The 13,284-nt window shown below is 48.5% G+C and overlaps 1 protein-coding gene across 4 annotated transcripts; it reads left to right on the forward strand.

The window, feature by feature from the left end:
* Window positions 1-692: 692 nt before the first annotated feature.
* Window positions 693-8,541, forward strand: C5AR2 (complement C5a receptor 2). 4 transcript variants are annotated; one of them, XM_047711387.1, is made up of 2 exons: window positions 693-867; window positions 6,839-8,541. In XM_047711387.1, the coding sequence occupies exon 2, from the start codon at window positions 6,854-6,856 to the stop codon at window positions 7,865-7,867; it is 1,014 nt and encodes a 337-aa protein (XP_047567343.1). In that variant the 5' UTR covers window positions 693-867; window positions 6,839-6,853; the 3' UTR covers window positions 7,868-8,541. The 4 variants fall into 4 exon arrangements, with proteins under 4 accessions (XP_047567343.1, XP_047567344.1, XP_047567341.1 ...); XM_047711388.1 differs by lacking the exon at window positions 693-867 and adding an exon at window positions 3,288-3,348; XM_047711385.1 differs by lacking the exon at window positions 693-867 and adding an exon at window positions 3,895-4,035.
* Window positions 8,542-13,284: the final 4,743 nt, after the last annotated feature.

The following is a 13,284-nucleotide window of genomic DNA, read 5'->3' on the forward strand; positions in this document are numbered from 1 at the left end:
ATTTGTTGCTCATGGCAGATCGGCCATTGCACAGAGGAGGGAGTTGAGGCCCAGAGAGGCCGAGGCCCCCAGTCTCACCCACGGTGGACCTGGACTATGAATCTCATCATTCTGGCCCTCAAGTTCACGTTCTCAGCCCCTGCACCTGTGCTGGGAGGGAGGTTAGGGACCACGATGGTCAACATGTTCCCATTTCAGAGACAGGAAGCTGGGGGAACAGGATGGAGGGGATTTGTTTGTGTTCTGTATGCCCTGTGGTTGGTGGCCTTGGCCTTTTTGTCGGGAATGTGACCCTGAGCTGTCTCCCTCAGTACACGGAAGGCTGGAGGAATATTTATCTGTCTTCAAGGCTCTGCAGAGGGCAGAGAGAGGGGGCTGGTACACAGCTGGAGGCTGGGAGGAGGGTAGCGGGCTGTGCGTGGGTGCTCTCTGAGGATGACCTCAGAGGGCCCCCTGGGGGAGTGAGTTCCAGCCAAGACACCAGGCCTTTGAGGTCAGACTGCATGCAGGTCCAGCTTCCAGGAACTGGTGGCCTTGCTGCCGGGGTTGGTGACCCTGGGTCAACCCTCCACCCACCTGAGTTCTCTCCAGTTTCATTTGCTGCCCAGTAATTTTGGGATGTGTGAGTCATGGGAAGAATACAGGACAAACACACCCTTGGAGTAGGAAAAGGCCACTCCCATTTTCCCCTGGTTATGAAGATTTTTTGGGGCCCGGGAAGTGGCAGCGCTCAGCGTCCCATAGGAGCTCTGGCAAGGGGGACGGACTTGCAGGAATCCACCAGCTGCCGGACGCTGGGAAAGACCCCAGACCTCCCGGGTCCTGGCTGTGAGTCCAGATAGGGTTTCCAAGTGGCATCTGGTCAAGGTGAGGATGGAGGGAAGGAGGGAGGAGGGAGGAAGGAGGGAAGGAGGGAGGGAGGGAGGATGGTATTGGGCCATCTCAGCTTTTTTTTTTTTTTTAAGATTTTATTTATTTATTTGACCGACAGAGATCACACGTAGGCAGAGAGTCAGGGAGAGAGAGAGGGGGAAGCAGGCTCCCTCCCTCCCCCAGCAGAGCCCAATGTGGGGCTCGATCCCAGGACCCTGAGATCATGACCTGAGCCAAAGGCAGAGGCTTAACCCTCTGAGGTACCCAGGCGCCCTGTCATCTCAGCTTTGTAGGCGAATACTTCTCAGAATCTGGAATCAGATGGAGAATTGGAGAGGTGGGATCTTATGACCACCATACTGGAATTCCAGGCTCTTGGAATTCTCGCGGGCGGCCCAACAGAAAAGCTTCCGGTCAGAGCATCCACACATCTGTCACGCTCAGGTGTAGGGCAAAGGGCCATTCTCCAAACTCCAGGAGCCCTTGCAGTTTCTGGAAAACCCATCCAACGGCCACTTGTCCAGTGAACTAGTCCTTCGACTCACCAATTCCGCTTCCTAAGAAGGAAGATTTAATTTTAGTTCCACGGATAACAGACACACACACGTCAGAGCTGGGAAGCTCTGTGTGTCTCCACGAGCCGGGTGTGCACAGGGAACGGGCTCCCGGCTCAAGGAGGAGCACAGACCTAGTGTCGATGTGCCCCCCTGTTCCCCCGCCCCGCCCCTACCCACCCCCACAGACCTCTCCTACTTGGTTTTGAACTTGATGTGAGTGGTATCCCTCAGCCACCTCCCCTGCGCCTCTGTCTGCCTCCTTCCCCTCAGCAGCGTCTGTGTGAAATCCATCCACATTCTCCTGTGCGCTTTGTTCTGCTATAGAATATTCCACGGCCCGAGTACACCACGCTATGGTTTCTTTTTTTTTTTTTTTAAGATTTTATTTATTTGAGAGCAAGAGAGAGAGGAGAGAGCACAAAGCAGGGGGAGCGGCAGAGGGCAGAGGGAGAGGGAGAAGCAGGTTCCTGCCGAGCAGGGAGCCGGATGCGGGACTTGATCCCAGGACCAGAGCCAAAGTCAGACACTTAACCGACTGAGCCCCCCAGGCGCCCCCATACCAGGATGCGTTTATGCATTCCCCTGGGGGTGACACTGGGTGACTTCCCATAGGAAAGTCTTTCCTGGCAACGGGTCTTTTGATGAGCATGTGTGTGCTTCTCTGGGGGGAGGGGCGAGGTGTCCGTGGATTTGGCCCCGCGGTTCCCTAGACAGAAGTTCCAACAAGAATGGGTGACTTACAATCGGAGAAAGACAACTATCATATGATCTCCCTGATATGAGGGAGAGGAGATGCAACATGGGGGGTTGAGGGGGTAGGAGAAGAGTAAATGAAACAAGATGGGATTGGGAGGGCGACAAACCATAAGTGACTCTTAATCTCACAAAACAAACTGAGGGTTGCTGGGGTTGATGGGGGGAGGGGGGTTGGGAGAGGGGGGTGGGATTATGGACACTGGGGAGGGTATGTGCTATGGTGAGTGCTGTGAAGTGTGTAAACCTGGCGATTCACAGACCTGTACCCCTGGGGATAAAAATATATGTTTATAAAAAATAAAATTAATTAAAAAAAAAAAGAATGGGTGACTTACAAACACACCCACGCCGAGCGCACGCACACGGGTTCCTGTGGGCTCAAGGAACCGAGAGAGAAACCTAAGTGACCCCTTTGCTGCTCTGTGCCTCAGTTTCCCTCTTTATTCTTTCACTCGCTAAATAGCAACAAAGCACTTGCTGGGTGCCGCGTGGTTTTCTAGATGCCAGGGACATGGCGGAGCCCAAAGCCGCGGACGGTTTGGGAAATGGAGCGTCACAAGAATACGAACTTCGGGTGCTTGTCATAAGGGCTCGGCCTGATCCGTGATAGGTACTTGGTAAATGTCATCGGCTATCGTAACCATTATAAAATGATAATTATTATAATAATGGTAATTGTGTTTTCTATGTAGACATGAATCTAATTTACTGTACAAAATGATGATAAAATAATAAGGCTCTTCATGACTATCATTAAACGTCCTTTATTTATAGTCCGACGCTGGTTCATGAGCCCGGCCCATCCAGCGCGTGGACTGACACTCCAGCGGCTGCAGGAAAGGGCTGATGTGTGTGCAGATAGGGCAGTGGATGGAAAACACACTCGTTATGTGGAAAAGATAAGGAGAAACACAGTAGCTGTTGGATGTTGCATTTCTGTTAGAGATATTCAAAGGGAAATACCACAGTTGGTTGAGCTGCCAATATTAGAGTTCCTGGATTTTGACCAGTAAAAGCTGGGCAGGGCGGGGTCTGAGGGTTGGGAGAGAGGGTGTGCCTGCATACCAGTAGGTACCAGCAACTTTCACACGACTAAAGCTCTCTGGGTCCAGGCACTGTGTCCAGCTCTCCACTCCGATTCACCTGCTGAATCGCCTCTAAGGTAGGAATAGTATTATTCTCATTTTACAGACGAGGATGCTAAAGAAAAGAGAGGTTAAGTGACTTGCCCAAGATCACACAGCTGGTGAGGTAATTTTTATTTTTATTTTATTTTTATTTTTTATTTTTTTTAAAGATTTTATTTATTTATTTGACAGAGAGATCACAAGCAGGCAGAGAGGCAGGCAGAGAGAGAGGAGGAAGCAGGCTCCCCACTGAGCAGAGAGCCCAATGCGGGGCTCGATCCCAGGACTCTGAGATCATGACCTGAGCCGAAGGCAGCGGCCCAACCCACTGAGCCACCCAGACGCCCTGAGGGTCTGAATTTTTAAAGGCTGCACACCTTTTACTCTAGTGATGAAAATACTACGAAAGCAGCATGCCAAAATCCAAACACACACACACACACACACACACACACACACACACACACACACACACAGTGGCTGGGCCTCTTGGCAATTACTTGGCAGGAAGGAGGGGAGAGGGCAACACTCCACTTCCCCTCTGCTTTTCCTGTTGCATCAATGCCAGCTTGAGCCCTGGGTAGTGCCGGCTTGCCCATGAGAGCCAGCAGGGAGCCTCAGGGTCAGGCCATTCTGACATAGGGGGGATGACCTACCATCCGCCTGAGCCCTTTCCCTGTGCCACGAGCTTTATCACACGTTGCCTCCCCCAAACTGGTGAGGTAGGTTCACCTCTGTGACTCACTTCTCAGATGAGGAAACCAAGAGAGAGAGCCAAGTGAAACCGAGTTATGGAGCCCGGGTCTGCTCAGGGCCACCGGCTGTGCCACCTGCTGTCTTCTGAATCTAAGGCTTTTGGGTGAATGTGTTCTGGGGCCCAGAGTTCCAGAGTGGGCCTGACACGGTTCAAAACTCAACTCTGTTACTTGCTTACCTGAATGATCTTAGGTAAGTTACTTCTCTGGGCCCCAGTTTTCTTGTCTGCAGAATGGGTATAATAATAGCCTGCGTAAAAGGATAGTATTAGAATCAGAGGGTTGGGGTGCCTGTGTGGCTCAGTGGGTTAAGCCTCTGTCTTCAGCTCAGGTCATGATCTCAGGGTCCTGGGATCGAACCCCACATTGGGCTCTCTGCTCAGCAGGGAGCCTGCTTCCCCCCTCTCTCTCTGCCTGCCTCTCTGCCTACTTGTGATCTCTGCCTGTCAAATGAATAAATAAAAAATCTTTTAAAAAATTAGTTAAAAAAAAAAGAATCAGAGGGTTGTTACAAGGATCAAATGATTTAAGATTTAAAGGTTCCTGAGCAATGCTCAACACATAACACAGTGGGCTCAATGGAGGACGGCTTCTAATAATAATAATAATAATATAGTGGTAAGTAATAGTAATATGTTATTATATTATATATTTTATTACTATCATATAATAATAACTTATAATATGTATTATATGGATATATAGTAATCTATTACTAATTATATATTTTATATAATATATTATGTTATATATAATATATAGTAAGTATATAGCATATTATAGATAGTATATATTTTTATATATTATATAATATAGTCACAGTATATTATATATTTATATATAACATACTAATATATAATATTTAATATATTTGATATATAATACTAGTATATATTTGTATATTACTATTATATAATGTTAATATATTAATATTACTAATAACATTATTATATATTATATATTCTATTATATATATTCTATTATTATGACAGTAATAGCAATATTATTATTATTATTATTATTATTATTGCTATGATAGATTGTGTCACCTCACTGCTTAGCATCCTCCTATGGCCCCAATCTCAAAGGACATAAAAGATAAATGTCTTCACAAAGCCTTCCATGGTCCATGATATCTTTCTGTTCTTACCTTCCCCTTCTCTGCCTTACCTACTCCACTCCAGCCACACTGGCATCCTCACTGTTCCTTGAACATGACCATCATGTTCTCACCTCAGGGCCTTTGCACTGGTTATTCCCTCTGCCTGGAACTCTCTTCTCTCAGATCCCCACATGGCTCGTCCCTCACTTCCTTTATGGCTTTGCTCAAGGGTCACCTCCTCAGAAAGGCCCTCCTTGACCACTCACTTAAAATCCCCCGTGTGATTTTTTTTTCTCTAGCATTTATCACCTTCTAAGACACTGTATTTCGCTTATTTATTCCTTTTTTGACTTATTTCTTCCTTATCTGACTCCTCCCGCTAGAGTGTCATCTCCAAGAGAAAGAATTTTTTCTTTTGTTTGTCATATCCCCTGGTGTGCAGCAGTGCCTGGAAGAGAGAAGGTACTCAGGAACTTTCTGGAATGAATGAATGAATGAATGAATGAATCTCCTGGGCAGAGAATTCAACATTTTATTTCTCTTGTTTTCCTAACACCATCATGATTTTCAGAAACTGCTTGTAGTAGGATTCTAGAAAGTTCTGTTTCTTGGTCTGGGTGCCCGTCTCCTGGCTGTGATAAGGTTGTGAAACCCAGAGAGCTGGCGCTACGTGATGTGTGCACTTCGTGGTCTGGGTTTATGATCGAGTTTATGTAAAAAACAAAATGACATATTTGCTCCAGAGAGACATTTTTCATGGCACCAGGATTCAAAAACACCAATGAAGAAGAATTAAGACAAGTACTTTTGCTGTCAATATGTATTAACCTTTCCCCCTCTTGATGGATATTTGGATTCCAATATTTTAAATTCTGGGGGTGCCTGAGTGCTTAGTTAGTTCAGTGTCTGCTTTCGGCTCATGATCCCAGGGTCATGGGATTGAGTCCCGAATCAGGCTCCCTGCTCAGTGGGGAGTCAGCTTCTCCCTCTGCCCCTCTCACCCATCTTGGGCTCTCTCCCTCTCTCAAATAAATAAATAAAATCTTAAAAAAAAAAAAAGAAAAGAACATTTCCATCAACACCAATGTTGAGTCACACAGTGCTGTTCTAGAATTCCAAATAATAATTGGCTGGGGTTCTTTTTCTTTTTTTTTAAATTTATTTGACAGAGAGAGAGATCGCAAGTAGGTAGAGAGGCAGGCAGAGAGAGAGGAGGAAGCAGGCTCCCTGCTGAGCAGAGAGCCCGATGGGGGGCTTGATCCCAGGACCCTGAGATCATGACCTGAGCTGAAGGCAGAGGCTTAACCTACTGGGCCACCCAGGGGTTCTAATAGTATACTATTTTGGGATTCCAAAATATTTTCTTTACCACGATCAGGTTCTAGCACTGCAATGCTCTAGAATTCCAGGATGCTCATGGGTTAGTGTCCTCAACCTCTGGTATTCTAGAATTCCAGTCTCCTGACCTGCTGGGGTTCTGATGGGGCCCTATTCTCAAATTCCAGGATGCTCCCCAGCGAGTTCTAAGATGTTAGTCTTCTAGAATTCCAATATTAGGACGCACTGGAGTTCTGACGCTGTCCTAGTCCAGCTTCCAAGTTGCTAGTCGGGGGTTCCCACACCCTGAGGGGTTTGTCAAGGAGCTTCCATGATTTCTCTCCCGTTCAGGTGTCTGGGACCTGGATGGAGAATACTTCTCTCAGCTACGAGTATGGGGATTACGACTGGGTTCCGGATCTCCCCGTGGACTGCATGGACGGCACCTGCATCTCCACCTACCCACTGCGCACCGCCGTGCTTCTGCTGTACGCCGCCGTCTTCCTGGTGGGGGTGCCCGGCAACGCAATGGTGGCCTGGGTGACATGGAAAGAGGCCCGCCGGAGGGTCGGGGCCACCTGGTTCCTACATGTGGCCGTGGCCGATCTGCTCTGCTGTGCGTCTCTGCCTCTCCTGGCGGTGCCCCTAGCGCGCGGGGGCCCCTGGCCGTACGGGGCGGCGGGGTGTCGGGCGCTGCCCTCGATCATCCTGCTGTCCATGTACGCCAGCGTGCTCCTTCTGGCCGCCCTCAGCGCGGACCTCTGCCTGCTGGCCTTCAGGCCCAGCTGGGGGGCTGCGGCGGGGCGGGCGCGCAGGGTGCAGGTAGCCTGCGGGGTCGCCTGGACCGTGGCCTTGCTGCTCACTGTGCCCTCGGCCATCTACCGCCGGTTGCACCGGGAGCATTTCCCTCACCGGCTGGACTGCGTGGTGGACTACGGCGGCTCTGTGGTGCTGGAGAGCACGGTGACCGCCACCCGCTTTATTTTTGGGTTCCTGGGGCCGCTGGTGGTCGTGGCCAGCTGCCACGGTGCCCTTCTGTGCCGTGCGGCCGGACACCGCTGGCCCCTGGGCATGGCCGTAGTGGTGGGTTTCTTTGTCTGCTGGGCCCCCTACCACCTGCTGGGGCTGGTCATCACAGCCGCTGCCCCACACTCCACGCTCCTGGCCCAGGCCCTGCGGGCTGAGCCGCTGGTCAACGGCCTCGCTCTGGCTCACAGCTGTCTCAATCCTGTGCTCTTCTTGTATTTTGGGAGGACTCAACTGCGCAGATCACTACCAGCTGCCTGTCGACGGGCCCTAAAGGAGTCACAGAGCAAGGATGAAAATGCCGTCGGCCAGAAATCCACCAGCCATGATCTAGTCTCGGAGATGGCGGTGTAGGCTGGAAGGAAACTGGACTGTGTGCGACCCTCGGATTTCGCAAGCTAGCTTCAGGCATAGCTGGATCCAGTGGCTCAATGATATCATTTCTTTCTTTATTCATTCAACAAACATTCACTGAACAAACATTCAGTGTAAGGCCCTGTTATAGGCACTGAGGAAATAGCAGTGACCAAGAGACACAAATCCCTGCACCCAGGGAGCCGGCATTTTACTGGAGGAAGACAGGAAATAAACAAAGGAGAAGATATGCAATATAACAAGTCGTGGCAAGGGCTAACCTAAAGGGGACAAAGAGGACTGAGTGGGGCAGGGATATAAGTAAGCTAGGCAAGGCCCATTGAGTAAGGTGATATTTGAGCCCAAACCTGAGGAAGGGAGGGAGGAGTGATGCTTAAATCTGGCAGGAAAGCATGTCAAGCACTGGGAGCAGCAAGTACAAAGGCCCTGAGGCACAATATGCTCGGCATATTTCAGGAAGAGCAAAGAGGCCAATGTGGATGAGGCAGAGGCAGCAAGAGGGAAAGTAGGGTGAGACAGAGGGAGAGAGGTAGTGGGGGGCTGGATTTGAAAGCCTTCCAGGCCATAGTAAGTGTTTGGAGAGCCATGGCAGTGTTCTGAGCTGCAGTTATCAGATAAAATATATACCAAATTAAATTTGAGTTTCAGATAAACAGCAAAAAAGTTGTTTGTTTGTTTGTTTGTTTAGCATGAGTATGTCCCATGCAACATTTGAGACATACTTAAAAAAAAATTATTTGTTCGGACATCTGGGTGGCTCAGTCAGTTAAGCCTCTGCCTTCAGCTCAGGTCATGATCTCAGGATCCTGGGATTGAGTTCCACATCTGGCTCCTTGCTCAGCAGGGAGTCTGTTCTCCCTCTGCCTGCTGCTCCCCCTGCTTGTGCTCTCTCTCTCTCTCTCTCTGACAAATAAATAAATAAATAAATAAAATCTTAAAGAAAGTATTTGTTGTTGGGGGTGCATGGCTGGCTTAGTGGAGCATGTGACTCTTAATTTTGGGGTTGTGAGTTCAAGCCCCACATTGGGTGTAGAGATGACTTAAAAATAAAATATTTACTGGTGTCTGGGTGGCGCAGTCAGTTAAGCGTCTGACTCTTGGTTTCGGCTCAAGTTGTGATCAGGATGGAGCCCCAAGCCAGGCTCTATGGTCAGCGTGGAGTCTGCTTAAGACTCTCTCTCCCTTTTCCCTTGCTCCTCCCCACTGCTCGTTCTCTCTTTCAAATAAATAAGGAAAGTCTTGAAAAAAAATAAAAATCTTGAAAAATTCTTTAAAATTTAAATTCAGGTGAGCATTCTGTAAAAAAATTTTTTTTTTTTTTTCCTAAATCAGGCAACCTGATTTGGAGCAGAGTCGTGTCTTGATCTGACTTAGATTTTAATAGGATACCTCTGGGTTGCTGGTGGAGACCAGACTATGGGGGAGGGGGACGGAACATGAGCTACTGCTTTGGCGAAGAGACTACTGCCACGGTCCAAACAAGAAGAGACGCACACTTGGGTCAGGGTACTAGCAGAGGTGGTGAGAAGGTGACAGATTATGGCTCTGTTTTGAAGGAACTATCTATGTCCCGGCTCCTTAGTTTGCTATTCAAGGTTTCTCTCTGCCGCTGGACACACTTATGTTCTAGCTGTTCAGACCACTGCAGTGGACAGAATCAGGACCCCTAATGGGGTCCACATCCGAAACACCTGAACCGGGGAATATGCGACCTTACATGGCAAAGGGAACTTCACAGGTGTGATTGGGGATCTTGACGGGGGGAGAGCATCCCAGATGATCTGGACGGGGCCAAGGCAATCCCAAGGATCCTTCTAAGATGGAGGCAGGAGGGTCAGAGTCACGAGCAGGAAATTTGACAGAGGAAAGAGCTATCAGAGTGATGGATGAAAAGGGCCATAGGCCAAGGAATGCAGGAAGGGGCCTGTTGACACCTTGATTGTAGGTGCCTGACCTCCAAAACTTTAGTGGAATAAATTTGTACTCTTCTGAGTTGCTAAGTTTATCGCCACTTCTTACAGCAGCCACAGGAGACAAAGACAGATCCTCTGGGCTATATAATTTTCATGCCTCCAGGCCTTTTCTCAAGTTGGTGCCACTGCCTAGAATGGCCTTCAGATCCGTGGTGCCCTATGTGGTAATCACCAGCTCTCGGTGGTACTCAGATGCAAATGAATTCCAATAAAAAACTGAGTTTCTCAGTTGCCCCAGCTGCTAGTTCGAAGCAGGGGTCCCAGGGGTACTTGGTGGCTACCATATGGGCCAGTGAAGATTGGAATCTTTCCATCAGTGCAGGATGTTTCCTGAGACAGGGTTGCTTGGGACTCTCACTTGAGAATCTCTCCCGCTCACATCTTTGAAGCCCCATAGTAGTGACATCTGAATGTAGGGTCATGACTACACGACAGCATCTCCACAGAGCTTCTCCTTTAAGGTAAGTCCCACACCAACACAGGGAAGTAAAGGGAGATGCTTCCTTTTACAAGAGGAAGCCCAGAGAAGGGAGGTCATCTGCCCAAGATCACACAGCAAAGAAATTGTAGAACTGAGATTTGATCCCGGGTTCACTTGACTCTGCTGCCCATGCTCTTATCTCTGAAATCTTCCTTCCATGCCTTGCTCAAATGACACTTTTCTCCAGGGAGGCCTCTCTGATTCATTCCCCTCCGAGGAGGGAGTAGTGTTGTCTTCTCTGGGTTGAGTTTCTGAAACACAAGTTCCCAGGTACATTGTAAATTCCCCATGGCAACATCTGAGCCCTTTTAATTTTAATCTCTTCTCCACCCATCCCAGGCCTGAGAAATAACAGAACTATCTTCACTTGTCTACACCCTGTTTTCCAACCAGACTGTGAGCTCCCCAATGATGAAGATCTTTTTCTTGCTATCTCTTGTTCTTCTTTTTTAAAAATCTTTTTTCTTTACGATTTTTTAAAAACTTTTTTTAAGATTTTTTTTATTATTTATTTGACAGAGAGAGAGAGAGAAAGAGAGAGAGAGATCACAAGTAGGCAGAGACGCAGGCAGAGAGAGAGGGGGAAGCAGGCTCCCAGCCAAGCAGAGAGCCCGACTCGGGGCTTGATTCCAGGACCCCGAGACCATGACCCCAGCCGAAGGCAGAGGCCCAACCCACTGAGCCACCCAGGTGCCCCTTTACGATTTTTTAAAAAAGATTTTTTATTTATTTGACACAGTGGATGTGGGGGCCGGAGAGCAAGCACAAGCCGGGGGAGTGGTAGGCAGAGGGAGAAGCAGACTCCCATCTGGGCAAGGAGACTGACTGATGTAGGCCTCAATCCCAGGACCCTGGTTGAAGGCAGCCACTTAACCGACTGAGCCACCCAGGTGCCTCTCAAATGTGTTTCTGTGGACTTGGTCATTCAAAATAATCTCACTTTTTGTTTGTTGTAACTTCCCCTTTTCTGCTCTTAATTTCATTTGTTTTTTGAATGTATCGATTTCCTTGTTTCCAAAGCACCAGGTCTTAATATTTTTCCAAGAACGAATTTCAAGTTTGCTACTCAATCCTAGGGTTGGTAGTTTGCGACATACATTGTGAAGTCGTATCCGTTGTTTACTTCCTCCCATTTTTCTTTAAAAAGAAATTGGAGTTCTCTTTTGGAAAGTTCAAGCAATGCTTGGTCAATTTCTTCCCCTTCTTCTTTTGATCATGACATATGAATTGGCTTCTCTATGTTCAGATTGTTTTCCAAAGGTTTAATAATTGCATCCAACTTTCATCTTGACATCCTAACTCAATGTCCAACACATAACTCAAACTTGAATACATTCAAAATGGAGCTCTGGATTTTCTCTCTTAGCCCTCCTCTATTTTCCTGATCTCAGTTGATCAGGAAAATACAGCAACTCTGTATTTCCAGGCACTGAGGCCAAAAAAGTTGGGCTCATCCTTGACGCCTCGCCTCTCTTTCTCTCACATTCAATGGCCAATCTGTCAACCAACGCCTCCGGGCTCTGCCTTAAAGTATGCGCAGAACCATTCCACTTCTCACCTCCTTCTCAGCCATCATCCTGTCCCGTCCCCCCCCACCCCTTCTTGGTTCCCTATAGTCCGTTTCCCATCAAGGGAAAGAGAATCTCGCAAGGTCAGAGGTCCCTCCTCTGCTCAAACTCCTCCCATGGCTCCCACCTCACTCAGATGAGAAGCCAAAATCCTCACCTTAGTGTGCCTGGTCTACTCTCCTCCTTTCCTCACCTCATTTCCTGTTATTTCCCCCTCTTTCCCCCCCTCCACACAAGCCGGCTTGCTGACCTCTGAACCCACCAACGATGTTGCCATGGCGATCTGCTCTTGTGATTTCCTCCAGCTCTGGTGTGCTCCGTGGCTTCTGCCTCACTTATTTCTGCTCCAATACTACTACTTCCTCAGAACTGTCCTCTCTAACCAGGCTACTTAAAATACCACGACTCCTTGCCCCTTTCCTGCTTTGTTCTTCTGCACAGATCCTGGCGGTACTGCTTGACATTCTTTTTATTTTTATTTAAATAAAAATTTTTGAATGTCAGTTTCTCCTACTAAAACCGAACTCCCTGTGAGCCGGGCTTCATCTGTTTTGTTCATTGCTGAATTCTCGGTGCCTAGAACTGGCTAGGGAACTGAAGGTTCTACCTTCTCAACGGCAACATTCTTTTAAGGAGAAAGGAGAATGATGGGAGACTGTAAGGAGAAGGAAAGATCTAACATTTATTGAGTGCCTATGGTGCACAGTAGTAAAAAAGCAATTTATGTACCTTATGTGCACAGTTTTCGCTTACTTTCCCCAACGATCTTGAAAAGCAGATATTATCTTCATGTTGTAAATAGGGAAACTGAGGCTCAGACCCACAATGACTGGAGCCCCTAGGACTAGAGAGGACTCTAATTTCTCATTTGTTTAATCATGCATCCAACAAACATTGACTGACTCTCTGATCCTAGTGGTGGACGCTGGACAACACGGGACCTCCAAGACAAGAGTTGCCCCTGCCTTCAGGAGGCAGGGGAGTTGAGCTGAATCATAATTATGAATTATAGTGAATGAATTATAGGAGCACTTTAATAGCCCTAGTGTTTAATACGGTTCCGGCCAGCTTTCTCTCTGGCGTTGGGACGATCCAGTGCAAAGAAAGTTTGGGGGAGCGCAGAGCGCGCGCGGTGCAGTGGAGGCGGAGGAGGGGCAAGGGGGAGGCGCAAGGGGGAGGCGCTTGCAAGTCTCCGCTGCAGCGCTACCGTCGACCTCTAGAGGGCGCAGCGTCATCCGTGGCTCAGCTTGGAGAGAGGAAGAGCTGAAGCATGTTGTGCGCAGGCGCAGAATGGGTTTTGGCCGCTCTCCGTAGCGCCCAGGCTCCTTCGCGTGCGGCGGGGTGGGGCCTGGCCGTGAGCGTGGCGTGCGCAGG

This window comes from Lutra lutra, chromosome 17, assembly GCF_902655055.1.
Source record: "Lutra lutra chromosome 17, mLutLut1.2, whole genome shotgun sequence".
NCBI classification, from domain to species: Eukaryota; Metazoa; Chordata; class Mammalia; order Carnivora; family Mustelidae; genus Lutra; species Lutra lutra.

Bases quoted from the DNA above. Each gene is read 5' to 3' on its own strand.
- C5AR2 (XM_047711385.1), top strand. From the start codon at position 3,961: ATGACCTACCATCCGCCTGAGCCCTTTCCCTGTGCCACGAGCTTTATC. The intron at 4,036-6,838 runs GTAGGTTCACCT...TCTCCCGTTCAG, and splicing joins GCCTCCCCCAAACTGGTGAG to GTGTCTGGGACCTGGATGGA.